Source organism: Arachis duranensis, chromosome 1 (genome assembly GCF_000817695.3).
Source record: "Arachis duranensis cultivar V14167 chromosome 1, aradu.V14167.gnm2.J7QH, whole genome shotgun sequence".
NCBI lineage: Eukaryota > Viridiplantae > Streptophyta > Magnoliopsida > Fabales > Fabaceae > Arachis > Arachis duranensis.
In genome coordinates this window covers 37,797,046-37,811,879 of record NC_029772.3, presented here as the reverse complement: position 1 = coordinate 37,811,879, position 14,834 = coordinate 37,797,046, and the positions used below count along the sequence as shown (strand labels likewise).

Sequence of the window (14,834 nt, the reverse complement as noted above, 5' to 3'; positions counted from 1 at the left end):
AAATAAGTATTTTAAAAGGTTAAATTGTTAGTGCAAATGAAAGCAATCCATACCTAAAGCATGGAAGCCCAATTGGTTCTAAGAACAAAAATCTCCAAAAAAGAAGAGAGATAATCAATCATGATGGTCATAATATGGAGGCAAATACTCAAAGAGGATTCGAAGACATAATTATTGATGAAACCTTCGAAGAGATTCAAGTACCTGAAAATGAAGAGATCTCGATAAATTATGTTATTATCGAAAAAATATGAGACCAAAAAAATACTGTTGTCAACAACACTTTTGCTTATAATATTGCTGGAAAAATAGCAAAGCAAGATGAGAATTATAAACCAAAATCTGTCAAAGAATGCAGATAGAGAGATGATTGGCCAAAATGAAAAAACGCAATTCACGCTGAATTAACTTCACTTAAAAAATGTGAAGTTTTTAGTCCTATAGTCAAAACCCCTGAAGGTATAGAACTAGTCAAGTGAATTTTTGTGCACAAACAAAATGAGAAAAATGAAATAAAAAAATACAAAGCACGACTAGTAGCATAAAGGTTCTTACAAAAACTTAGTATTGACTATGTGAAAACATATTCTCCTGTAATGGATATTGTTACAGTCTATTTATGCGACTCAATTGATAAAGAAATTTATAAGAAAGTCCCTGAAAGACTCAAAGTTCCTGAAGCATATAATAATTTTTCAGAGATTTGTTTAGGAGAACTTCAAAAATTCATGTATAGATTAAAACAATCTGGGGTTATATGGTATAAACGTCGTACTTATTGAAAGATGGGTAAAAAATGACCGTATATGCCCATGTGTGTTCATAAAAAATCTAAATTCAAATTTGTTATTATTACAATATATACTGATGATTTAAACATTCATTGGACCACCTGAAGAAATTCCAAAAACGGTGAATTATTTAAAAAGAGAATTTGAAATGAAAGATCTTGGTAAAACAAAATTCTGTCTTGATTCACAAATTGAACACTTGAAGGATGGTATATTCATCCATCAGTCAACCTATAATGAGAAACTTTTGGAAAAAATTTACGTGGATAAGACACACCCATTGAGCACTCCAATAGTGGTGAGATCACTAGATGTGGATAAAGATCCATTTCGGCCATGTAAAAATAATGAGGAGTCCCTTGGTCGTGAAGTACCCTATCTTAGTGCTATTGGCGCATTAATGTATCTCGCTAAGAATACAAGACTAGATATAACTTTTTCAGTAAACGTATTATTGAGATTTAGCTCCTACCCAACTAGAAGACATTGGAAAGGTGTCAAACATATATTAAGATATCTTCAAATATCTGTTGATAAGGGTTTATTTTACTCTAATGAATCAATATTTCAATTAGTTGGATATACAGATGCAGGTTTTTTTTATCCGCATAAAGGCAGATCACAAACAGGTTATCTATTCACATGTGGAGGCACAACTATATCTTGGTACCAACAAAGCAAAGTATTGCTGCAACATCCTCAAATGTCCAAGATATGTGTGGCTTAGTTCAATCACCCAACATAGTCCAAGATTTGTGTGGCTAAGGGTGTTCATGGATCGGATCGGATCCGCATATCCGCGGTATTTATCTGAATCCGATCCGAAAATTGTGGATATGGATCTGATCCGCAAGGCTATCGGATTGGATCAGATCCGCACACTAATTGGATCGGATTGTAGATTTTGTATTGGTATCCGCATATCTGCGTATCCGCAAAAATAAGAAATAAATAAGTAAATATTCTTTTTATGTTTTATTTCAACTAATAATTATCATATATGTTGCATTATTTTAATTTATTATTTAAAAAAATATGTTTAATATTATTTTAAGAGTAAACATATTTAAAAAATAGAAAAAATAAATTTTATTGATATTTTTTAATAAAAATAAGCTTTTAAAAATATTTTTGTGTTTTTGCGGATATATCCGATATCTGATCCGATCCGATCTGCAAATGTACGGATCGGATCCAAACTTAAAAACTGCGGATATTGAATCCGATAATTTTAGTGCGGATCGGATCGAAATTTTGGCCATATCCGATCCGATCCGATTCACGTTCACCCCTATGTATGGCTTATCTGTGAAGAAAATGCCAATAGTCATACATGAAGATAACTCTGCTTGCATACATCAACTAAAAGAAGGATACATAAGGAGATAGAACAAAGCACATTTTACCAAAATTCTTCTACTCTCATGATTTTCAACAAAATGGTGATATAGACCGTCAACAAATCCGTTCCAATGATAATTTATTGGATATGTTCACTAAAGCACTACCTACTTCAACATTTGAGAAGTTAGTATACAAGATAGGAATGCGCCAATTAAGAGATATCAAGTAATGTAATTATCAAGTGGAGTAATACGGACTGTGCTCTTTTCCTTAACCATAGTTTTATCCCACTTTGGATTTTTTCTAGTAAGGTTTTTAATTAGGCAGTTACCTAACATATTACAAGACACTGTACTCTTTTTCCTTGAGTATATTTTTTTAGAAAGATTTTTTTTTAATGAGGCACTAATCTACTATTACTACTAGAGACATCTAAGAGAGAGTGTTATAAATATATTTATTGTGAATATCCTAACGAGGTGTTGGGCCGTTGGTTATAAATAGCCCCTCTCATATTCTCTAATATCACAATCAATAACAGAATTACCTATTATTCTCCCTATTCTCTTTCCTCCTTCTCTTATCCTAATTCTTATTTTCATAATAAAATCTCTTTTAATAATTAAATCTTTATTTTAGAATAATTTTTTTATTTTCTCATTTAAAAAAGTAGATATTTGATAATCTCATATTAATAAGAGAATAAAAAATAAAAAATATTTAAATTATACAAATAATTTATACTGTATTGTTATATACTTATATCGGTAACAAAATTAGACAATAATAACTGAAATTTAAGAAATTATTACTTTTTCAAAATTTTTAATCTAATACAAAAATATTGTTTTAATCTAACACAGATTTAAGAAACTATTACTTTTTTGAATGAAAAAATAAAACGTGAAAATTTTTTAAGTATGATTCTAGTTTTTTTAAAAATATTTGTTGTATGTGAACTTTTTAATGATGTTATATTTTTATAATTATGTGAAATTCAGTTATTTTAATTTATTATTAGATATATTTTAATAAAAAATAAAGACAATTGTTATAAATACAATGCCTATTAAATATATTCTCTCTCATAAATTTAATTACTATATTAAATATATTATTTGTATATTATTTATTAGCTACATATAATTTTAACCTTTTAAATTAATCCAATAATTATAAATACATTCTAACATTCTCATATAAAAATTTTATTTTTATAATATATATCCTTTTTACAATTCAGGGATGGGGGAGGGGAGTCGTACAAAGTAGACCCATTCATGACTTTAATTTCTTACCCTTGTTGGTAATGTTAGGAAAATTATTAAGAGAGATTTTTAAAACAAAAATATTTTCACTTTCCAATGTCTCCAAAATCACCACTTAGAAACCACAAATTCATCCTAAAAATTTAGGGTAATGCTACGATACAGAAGCAAATTTTTTTTCTCATATGTTAAAATATAGTGAAAACAGAAAAAAAAACACGTATTTATATTGGTTTCTATTTGATCCGACAAGTGCTATAATATTGTAGAATTAATATAAAATATTGGCCAAGTTATACTTAATTAATTGACGTTAGTTTTGCATATAATATGATGATTAATTATTTAGGTTTTTTGGTCTAAAATAGATCAATATTTGGGAAGAAAAAAACTGGGTTTAAGTTATGAAAGGTAATTTTATTTATTTTTAAATGTGACAATACATTTGATTTTGTAATTAACCCATGTTTTAAATGTTTGTGAGTATAGTGTGTTTTGGAAATATAATGTTTGTAGTATTAAATTATTGTGTGTTTTTTTACAGTTAAATTATTTATTTTTAAAATTAATTTAACTACATTTTTTATTTCAAATTTTATAATTTTAAAATATATTAATAATTTCAAATTTTAAATTTGAGGCTTATTTGTTAATTTAAAAAATTACAAACTAACATCAATTTTGATAAATTCTAACTTATGTTGTAAAATTTTTCACCTGAAAAATTTTTTTTCAAATATTTTTATTTTTAAATTTGTAAAATAACGTAAAAATAATAAAATGATAGTTATATTTTTCATTATTATTATTATTATTATTATTATTATTATTATTATTGTTATTATTATTATTATTATAGATTGAGTGTTTAGAGTTTGTAATTTAAGGTTTATGGTTTAAGATTGATGTATTTTAGATTTGGAGTTAGAGTTTAGAGTATGTTTTTGAGAATTTAGGATTTAAGGCGTAAGATTTAGGGATTAGGGTTTGTAATTTAGTTTGATTTTATGAAAATATTTTTATTTTTATTTTAAAAGTTTTATTAAAAACATAAAAATAATAAAAAATATAACTTTATCATTTTATTATTTTTACGTTATTTTATAAATTTGAAAATAAAAATATTTGAATTTTTTTTTCAAGTGAAAAATTTTACAACATAGATTAAGATTTATTAAAGTTGATGTTAGTTTGTAATTTTTTAAATTAACAAATAAGTCTCAAATTTAAAATTTGTAATTATTAATATATTGTGAAATTACAAAATTTGAAATAAAAAATGTAGCAGAACTAATTTTAAAATTTGAAATTATTTGTATCGTAGAAAAGTTATGTTTAAATAAATAATTTTATTAATATTTTTTGTTTACCCAAACGGTATCTCCCAACCCGACAGGTTAAGGACTAATCCATCGCAAATCTGAGTTCCATTTAAGGGTTTGCCGTTGGCCAATGAGTTGCTGCATGCGTAAGGCGGAGTTCAAATTTCAGACACTTGTTTAAGCGGACGAGTGAGCTCACCACTCGACCAACCCAAATTGGTTTAAACACAATAATTTAACACTACAAACATCATATTCCCAAAACACATTATACCCACAAACATTCAAAACATGGGTTAATTGCAAAATTAAATGTATTGTCACGTTTAAAAATCAGAAAAAAAATTACCTTCAATAGTTTAAACCCAGCACATTTTTTTCCAAAAATTGATCTGATTTAAACAAAAAAACTCAAATAACTAATCATCATATTATATGCAAAAACTAACGCTAATTAATTAAGTATAACTTGGCCCACATTTTATGTCAATTCTATAATATTACGGTATTTATCGGGCCAAATGGGAACCAATGCAAATACGTGTTTCTTTCTTCTTTTTTTTTTTGGTGACTTTTCTTTCTTCTGCTTCTACCACATTTCAGCAGGTGAGAAAAAAAAATTGCTTTCGCACCGTGGCATTACCCAAAAATTTATAGAAAAACACTATGGTACCTTGTAAATACTTGTTTTTTTATTTTTAAATAAATTAAACAACTTATAATCCTAAATATTACAACTCTATAACATACTCACGCTACACACTCATTCACACAATACTAAAAGATTCATATTCAATATTCAATACCTGACACATTTGTCAAAGTTCAACCCAAATATAACATATTAAAATACATATAATTTACCATTTGAACTAAGGCCTCCTCAGCTGCCCTTGTAAATACTTGTTGAATTTGCCAAAATATAAACAACTTTTGATGTTGGAGAGATATATGAATTTGAAGCCCATTCCTTTCTATTTGATTTCTGGACCGTAGTTGCAGGCACTATGGCAAACACCAACGTTTTAACACACCAACATTTCATGAATAATATTTTTTATTTTTCTGGCACATTTATGTATCCAAGTTTTTTTTTTCTATCCTTTTTATTATTATCCGGAATCCATGTTATTCATCAATTTTCTACCAGATATTTGACAGTGAAGGTATTATGCCATAAGCTTTACGATATTTTTTCGACACCATAAATTTGAATAAAGTCATTAGCCAAAATAATCAGAATATGTGATCTTTAAGTACAAAACTCGTCTTCATAATGGAAACCCTAAACAAGAAGGAAAATGTGCTAAAATACCCAATAATGGAAACCAGAGTAACATATATCTGATGAGTCACGAAAGGATGAGATTTATACACCCTTCAAGAGTACCTGTAGCCTTTTTGTGAGCTTCTCTTATTTGAGAGAAACTATCAATATGTATATACATACACACACACATACATAAAAGGGGGATTACGACAGAAACATAGAACACTGTCATAAGTAACGTACTAAGGACATTTTTAACATGGAAAGATAAGAAAAGGAGCCTCTTATCATCATTTTTTTTACAACTTCGACTTTACCCAAGAGCCACCAGATAAACAAGAGAAATAACAAATAAAGTTCCCCTCTTTAAGTTACGAAAGGAATTCATGTACCGAAAGTATGAGCCAAGTCCCAAATAAGGGCAATCTTATACCTATGACATTCCCCAATGTTTTCTACTTCCAGAATGCTATCCATCCGAGACCAAAAAATAGAAACAAAAATGGAGTAAGAAGAAAGAGAGATCAAATTGCAGAATTGATTAGGTCTTCCTCATGAGATACCCCATAATCATGCCAAGTAAGCCAATTAATACAATAATGATAAAGGAGACTCCACTGCGATTTTTATTGCCTTCACGCTTCAGAAGATCCTACAATTAGTAAAATCACCAAAATAAATGTTTTCTTGAGCGCAAAGCTAAGTTTGAAAGAATTAATGCATGTGCATGGCACAAATTAAAGTGCATGATTGTGTTTGTATGTGCACGAGCTCGCGCCCCTCTCTACATGCAATAGAGTAGCACGTGTAAAGGAAATTGTTTAAACCCTGATGTGGAAGAAATTGACCGGAACAATCAAATCCCTAACAGACTATTAGAGGGGTCATGGCAAAGGCAAAATCTCAACACAAGCAAACATTATATATGCAATACATAAAATCAATATAAAACTAATGAAGCACAATTATTACTTCATGTCCTACACAAAATGTTCATACAACTAAACCTCATATTGGTGTTGAAAATATGTGCTTTTCATCTCATATTACTAAAAATTGAAACCCACAAACAATACACAATATCTTGAAAATCATCAAATTCGGAGAACACCTTAAAATATATTTGAAGGCAAAACAAAAGAATAGTTTAAATTATGTAAGGTCCCTCCCATAGCATTACTTTGACATGAACTGTGATTGTTACCACATCTATCTGAGAATATATGCTTTTAAAATAGATAGTTAGAAAGAGCATCAGATTTTGATGGTGTTTTAGAGACTTTAATATCTGTGGTATATATTGCTTTAATAGCAAACACTACAAATATAATTGCCAGAAAGACATCAATATAGACTATACAAATTGGTAGATAAAATTATCTAAACCATATTTGATTAAAGCTCACCGGTTCCTGATGGAACTTGTTGTTCTGTTGAATTGCATTACTTTTTTCTTCAGTCAATCTTGTGATAAGAGCCCTTCCCTGCAATAAAACAATTATAATCAAAATAACGTTGCCACACAATAACAACACCATCATTGGGACTTGAAAATATGAACTTATCCTCCAAATTTGATATTAGAGAAGAATCTGTGATCCCCAGGCCACTTAGTAAGTTAGGCATAAACCATTTCTCAACTCGGGCAGAGCTCTTCTAAAAATTCTCATGCTCATGTATTCCATAGAATTAAAATTGTAGAGTTGACTGAGTTGTAGAAAGAAGGTCGTAGGGTCAACTACTAGCAATGCCAATCAATCAATGACACAGAAGGAAACATACAAACTCTGCATAGTACTGAAATGTTCTCCAATTATTATGCTCCAAGTAAGGGCATGAAATAGTTTCTAAAGAGCTCAATTGTCAACATTTGATCACAAACTAAGCAAAATGACATGAAAACAACCAGAAGTCGTACAAATTAACAGACAAACAAAACGATATGATTTCTTTAAATGATTGAACAAGATAACTCGGTTATAGTTGATATTCTTTCTAAAACTTCCATATTAGAAATAAAGATTTATCAATCAACAAATTAGCTACCAATAAATAAAAATTAATTTTTCTAATAACTACAACACACTTTTTCTTTCTTTACCTCTGCATATTTGTCTTGAGTATCGGATCTTTCAGTAAATTCTCTTGATGCCTGCAATATTCAATAATAAAAGGAATCCCAATTGACATCATCGGATTTTCACTTGGAGAAAGGTTAAGGTTCATCCAATTGAGGACAAGTTAAGAACCCACTTGTGTGAAGTCAACACTACTGACATTCCCATTTTCTGAAACAGAACCTTTAGGCGATGACCCTTCCTCGGAACCTTCTGGGACTGGAGATGGTGGTTGAGGTGGAGAAACATACACCACTCTCAATTTACACTCCTCAACCAAATGCCCTGCCTCTTTGTTGAACTAGACAAAGCAGCATAAGATTTAAAATTCAAACCAAAAAGGTGAAAAAGAAATTAAATGAAAATGCAAAGGCAACTATTATTAAGTATTATACCATTTCTGAATTGATATCTTTTGTAGAAGCACCGTCAAAAGTTTTCACACTCTGAAGAAGAAATTTATCCTTGCATTGCATATCAGGTGGCGCTTCCTTTTGCGCCTGCATGGCAACTTATTAACCAAAAAAATAGTAGAAAAAAGTGAACATTAATGGATGATAACCAATAACATCATAATGTAGGGGGAAAGGGAGAGTAATAGTTATTAGATGTACTGATTAGTAGCATAAGTTAACAAGTTAGTTAGAAATTAAATTAGCTGTACCAGAGTTTTTCCCTTTCCTCTGTTCAATATGGTATCAGAAGCAAATCCTTCTTGAAGCTTCCGTAACCTTCCACTCTCTCTCCTCTCTGCCGTTTCTGTATCTTCTTTCTTCCTCAGTTCTTAGCTCACACGATAGAGATTGATGAGATCTTGCTTGTTTCATCCTTGTTCTTGAATCGAAACAGCAATTTCCGATCAACGAGCCTCAAAGAGAAGACATTCATCATGCGTGTTCATGGAGCCTTCCGTTTCACCGTCTTCGGCTGCTTCTTCAGCTTCATCCATGACGATCTATCCATACAATCTCTCTCCGGCTGATCAACTAGGTTTGATCTTAGTCACTCAACAACTCAGGAGCCGCGCTATATGAAAAGCCCTCAATGTGTTAAGTATCTAAGGAAAGTGGGGATCCACACCTTAAAAGCTAGTTGTTAAGGGGGAAGAACCACTATCCTTATATACAACATCAAGCATCCCATATTACTCGATGTGGGACTTTGAGCACCCATAATACCCAAGTCCCTAACAATACACCGGCTCTGGAGAGCCGACGTCCACGGCGGCTTCACTCTATCGACACTGACCCAACGGTAGCCACTTTGCTACGGTCTATCAGTATTCGGTATTCACCCTAATCCAGCCTATAGGTAGCCCTTTCCATGGCGTTGACAACCACGCTCTGATACCATTGTTAAGTATCTAAGGAAAGTGGGGAACCACACCTTAAAAGCTAGCTGTTAAGGGGGAATAACCACTCTCCTTATATACAACATCAAGCATCCCATACTACTCGATGTGGGACTTTGAGCACCCATAATACCCAAGTCCCTTACACAATGCCAAGAGAAAGCTTGGTTTTATCACAGGTTCTGTTCCTCAACATGATCCTACCACTAAACCAGAGAAATTTGAAAAATGGCAGTGTGTCAATGATGTAGTGAGCACTTGGATTTTGAACTCTGTTTCGAAAGAGATAGCCACTTCACTGGTGTATACAAATTCAGCTGCTGAACTTTGTTTCGAAAGAGATAGCCACTTCACTGGTGTATACAAATTCAGCTGCTGAACTTTGGAATGATTTGAAAGAGCGATTTTCAGCATGCCAATGGCTTTTCGCGTTTTCGAGTTAAAACATGATTTGATGAATCTCCGCCAAGGCACGATGACCATCTCACAATACTTTACTTAGATCAAAGTTTTTGGAGAGGAATTGAACTGCTACAGACCCGTACAATGCAACTATGGTGATGCTCGAGCTATACAAGAATTTCTTCAAGCATAATACGTCCATTGCTTCTTGATGGGACTAGATAAGTCTTACTCTAAAATTCGGGATCAAATCCTACTCATGGAACCTCTTCCTGTGATTAACAAGGTGCTATCTTTGGTGACTCAAGAAGAGAAACATGGAGCATTAAGAGCTTCCTTAAATTCACTGCCACAATCTCAGGTTGCTTTCCTCGCCCGCAATCCTCATGCCACTCAACCTTAAGGTCGTGGCCAAGGCACACTCAAGAAAGATCGTCCTCTTTGCTTTCATTGTAGCTTTTTTGGGCACACAATCGATAAGTGCTACAAGCTCCACGGATTAGCACCAAATTTTGGTGAAAGGAGAGATACGAGGCCATCCGTACACAATGTGTCTACCAATTTGGAACCATCAACATCTGCCACTCCCAACCTGACTTCTGCTCAAGTTCAATAACTCTTATCCTTACTCAACCATCACCAAATTCAGGAAATTCCAACTCCTGAATCCACAAGCGTCACAACCCCAACAGGTATTGTTCTCAACACATCCATATTAAGGTCAAATTTACCCAATAATTCTTGGATCTTGGATAGTGGAGCCACTATACATATTGCTTATGATTTATCACTTCGAGTCCATTCATACCTCTAAAAACTTTTTAGTTTCTTTACCAAATGGTGACATCTTTTCTGCAAATTTCATAGGCTCAATTTTCATCAATAACAATATTACACTCCACAATGTATTTTATGTGCCTGAATTTTGAGTCAATTTACTATTAGTGTCTTTCTTACTTTCTAATTCTTCACTCACTGTAACTATTGGATACACTCACTTCGTTATTTAGGACAAGTTTTCGAAGAAAATTGGGAAGGGTAACCTACAGCAGGGACTTTATATCCTGAAAGTTGACACCCCAATCGAGTCATCATCATATGGTTCCTCAAATCCTTATGTCTCTACTCAGTCTAATCCGACCTTTCATACTAGTTTTAATCAAATAAATTTATGCAAATCCCAGTTATGGCATGCACGTTTAAGACATGCTCCTTTTAGTTTTTTACAGAATTTAAGATAACATCTTGCAATTACCAAATAAGTCAGACCATTACACTTGTGAAGTTTGTCACTTAGCGAATTCAAAAGACTTCCTTTCAAATCACATAATAACATGTCCTCCAATGCTTTTGACCTTATACATTGTGATGTTTGGGAACTTTACAATATCCCAACTTATAATGAAAAATATTTCTTCTTAACAATTGTTGATGATGCGATTCGTTTTTGTTGGATTTATATGCTAACTCACAAGTCTGAGGCCACAGATTGCTTAGAATTTTTTTGCCTTGATTGAAACTCAATTTGGCAAAAGAATTAAGTGTTTCAGGTCAGATAATGCCAAAGAACTTGCTCTCGATGCATTCCTACAGCAACAAGGAGTCTTGTATCAATTCTCCTATCCTTATTATATGCAGCAGAATGCCGTCGTGGAACGCAAGCATCAACACCTTTTGAATGTTGCAGGAGCATTACTTTTCCAATCCATAGTGCCCATTTCCTTTTGGGGTGAATGCATCATCACTGCTTCCTTCCTTATCAACCAAACTCCCAGCAAACTTCTACATTTCAAGCCACCATTTGAACTCCTTTTTAGCAAGACACCCAACTATGATTCCTTGAGAAGTTTTGGATGCCTTACCTATGCAGCAACTACTCCCGATTCTAGAACTAAATTTTGCCCAAGAGCTAACCCCTCTGTCTTTGTTGGCTATCCTATTGGCTATAAAGGATATAAACTTTACAATCTTCACACCAACAATTTTTCAAATCCAGAGATATTATATTTCATGAAACCATCATGCCCTTTAGTCAATCCCCTCATCTTCAATCTAACACAAATATGCTTCATGACTTTGCACTACCTAAACTTATTCTAGATCCTACTTCATCACATTTACCACCTTCACCTCACTCCAATTCCACACCTGCACCCCATTCTCCAAGCCTTTCTTCCATCGTCCCCAGCACTTAGCCTCAGCCACCACCATTACGACGATCTACCTGACACACTCAGCCACCATTATATTTAAATGACTATGTGTACCATATCTCAACACCATATCCTCTCACTAACCACCTTAGTGCTCACAAGCTCAGCTCCAAATATCCCAATTCCATTGCTCAGTTGAACATCATTCCTGAACCTCAATTCTATCACCAAGCTCTCAAGTTCAAAGAGTGGCGGCAGGCCATGCAAAAAGAGATAGATGCCCTCAAAGCCAATAATACTTGGATCTTGGTCGAGTTACCCAAAGCCAAACGTGCAATCGGGTGCCGATGGATGTACAAAGCCAAATTAAAGGCTGATGGTACACCGGAGCGCTATAAGGCACCCTTCGTCTCCAAAGACTACACTCAACAAGCCGGGATCGACTTTAGGGATACCTTTATCCCGGTCGTAAAAATCACCACAGTAAGGACTCTCCTCACCATTGCTGCGGTCAAGAATTGGAGTCTTCTCCAATTAGATATCAACAATGCGTTTCTCAACAGCGAATTAGATGAAGAAGTTTACATGGAGTTACCCTTAGGCCATCCTCAAAGGAAAGGGGGATTAGTTTACAAGCTTACAAGGTCCTTGTATGGTCTAAGGCAAGTTTCACGGCAATGGTTTACCAAGTTCTGCAATACTCTCCTCAGCCACGGGTTCACACAATGCAAATAGGATTAGTCTCTATTTGTTTTGGGAGAAGGTGATGCGACTACTTTTCTCATTGTTTATGTGGATGATATCATTATTACTGCCCCCGAGCAAGAGATGGTTGACAATGTTAAGCTGAAACTCCAATCAATATTCAAGCTCAAAATCTTGGGTGACCTCGAATTTTTTCTGGGTTTAGAACTTGCACACTCTAAAGCTAGCATGGTGCTTACTTAGAGAAAGTATGCAATGTTGTTATTGAAAGAGACAGGTTACTTAGGATATAAGCTTGCCACCACACCTATAGATGCAAATCTTAAACTTCGAGCTGGTAAAGACGATCCCGTACCTTACCCATCCCACTATAGAAGACTGATTGGCCGCCTCATATCTTTGACTATTTTCAGACCAGACATTACCTTTGTAGTCGTAAAATTGGCCCAGTTTATGCCCGATCCGCGCCTTCCCCATTTAAATGCCACTCATCATGTCCTTCGTTACTTGAAAGCTGCACCGGGACAAGGGCTCCTTTTCTCATCTAAGTCTAAATTCAATCGCATTATGTACGCTAATGCAGATTGGGGTGGTTGTTTAGATATGAGGCAATCTACCACTAGGTATTGTACCTTTTTGGGTGATTCTTTGATATCGTGGAAGAACAAGAAACAAGATGTGATTTTCAGAAGCTCAACTGAGGCTGAATATCGGGCGTTGGCAAATGTTGCTTGTAAGGTGCTTGCACTTGTTGCTTTGCTAAAATTCATGCACATGAGGTCCACTCAGCCATAGTTTTTTGCAATAACATATCGGCTATTCAGATGTCTACCAATTTAACCTTACATGAAAAGTCCAAACACATTGAAATCGACTGCCACTTTATTCGAGAGAAAGTCGCATATGGGATTATCAAGCTGATGCACCTTTCAAGCAAGCATCAACTTGCAGATATTCTCACTAAAACACTCCTTACACCTCAATTTCAGTTTTTCATGGCCAAGTTAGGAACATACAACATGTATGCTCCAACTTGAGGGGAGATATTAGATATTCTAATTAGTAGCATAAGTTAACTAGTTAGTTAGAAATTAAATTAGAATAAGGGTTTAATTAGTCCCAGGCTCCATCAACTTTATTATAGTGCCATCAATTTTATTATAGTGCATGTATATAAATCTTCAATTGAGAAGTTCAATAACTGATTCCATTTTTCCCTTTCGCCTGTTCAATAATAGTGCATAGAAGTATTAGTACCCATAATATCACATGTTGATCGTGGCAAGACAATTCCTGTGTTTGGACGAACACAATACTTCTTCGGATTAGTTGTTTTCACCTGAACAAAACCAAATATGCAACACGTAAACATGGAAATTAAACATTTTATCACATCAACAAATAAATAAAATAATAGAATAGTAACAAATTATCGTACAATTTTTTTAATACCGCATTACACCAAACACTTACTGAAGAGTTACAGTTATTGTGAATTCAATAGATCTTATAATAGAATCAAAACAACTAGTCAAAACAAATTCTCCAAATTGAAGATAGGAAAATAAAGAGCATGAGGAGACAAACAATTTGGATTTTGAAAAAGAAGGAAGCTAAAGCTAGAAAAAAAAATGTCACCATTTACCTTGAAAGCTACATAGCTATCAGTCTTATTGAACAATTGGAGAGCGCACGAGATCTGCTTCTTCAACTCAACTAATGAGAAGAAAAGAAAGAATTAGAAAATCATGGAAATTTAAAATTCTAGAAGATGAGAAAAATAGATCGAAGGAGAATGACAAAAATGGGAACTGACAGGGGAACTTGAGCTCGAAAGATTCGATGCTAAAAAGTTTCCCGTTGCTCATCTCCGACTGATTGAGGTTGCGAAAGGTTCTAGAAGGTTTGGAGTTATGATTGTAAAATAGGAAAGATCGAAAACGAGATTTAGAGGAAGAGGAAAAAGAAAATCGGAAATTGAGAAAATGCAGTGATGAAAGAAATCTTCATTTTGGTTTACGTAACTGATTTCTATTTGGTAGAGAAAGTGGTCGAATTAACAACATACTCTGAAGCTCAGAAGAAGGAATATAACAATAATAATAATAATA

At 33.3% G+C, this 14,834-nt stretch overlaps 1 protein-coding gene across 1 annotated transcript; it reads right to left on the bottom strand.

Moving 5' to 3' along the window:
* Positions 1–6,134: 6,134 nt before the first annotated feature.
* Positions 6,135–14,721, bottom strand: LOC107485901 (vesicle-associated protein 1-2). Its single transcript, XM_016106437.3, has 8 exons — positions 14,540–14,721; positions 14,369–14,439; positions 13,981–14,062; positions 8,508–8,623; positions 8,249–8,413; positions 8,097–8,147; positions 7,402–7,479; positions 6,135–6,647 (listed from the first exon to the last, which is right to left on the bottom strand). Exons 1-8 carry the CDS (start codon positions 14,589–14,591, stop codon positions 6,537–6,539), a joined length of 726 nt encoding a protein of 241 aa, XP_015961923.1. The 5' UTR covers positions 14,592–14,721; the 3' UTR covers positions 6,135–6,536.
* Between the last annotated feature and the right edge of the window lie 113 nt (positions 14,722–14,834).

What these genes read in the sequence shown, in the direction of transcription:
- LOC107485901 (XM_016106437.3), bottom strand. Translation starts at nt 14,591, where the DNA reads ATGAGCAACGGGAAACTTTTTAGCATCGAATCTTTCGAGCTCAAGTTC. An exon ending in TTTCGAGCTCAAGTTCCCCT is followed by an intron (nt 14,440 to 14,539) that starts GTCAGTTCCCAT and finishes TCTTCTCATTAG; the next exon opens with TTGAGTTGAAGAAGCAGATC. An exon ending in ACAAGTTCCATCAGGAACCG is followed by an intron (nt 6,648 to 7,401) that starts GTGAGCTTTAAT and finishes TACTAATTGTAG; the next exon opens with GATCTTCTGAAGCGTGAAGG.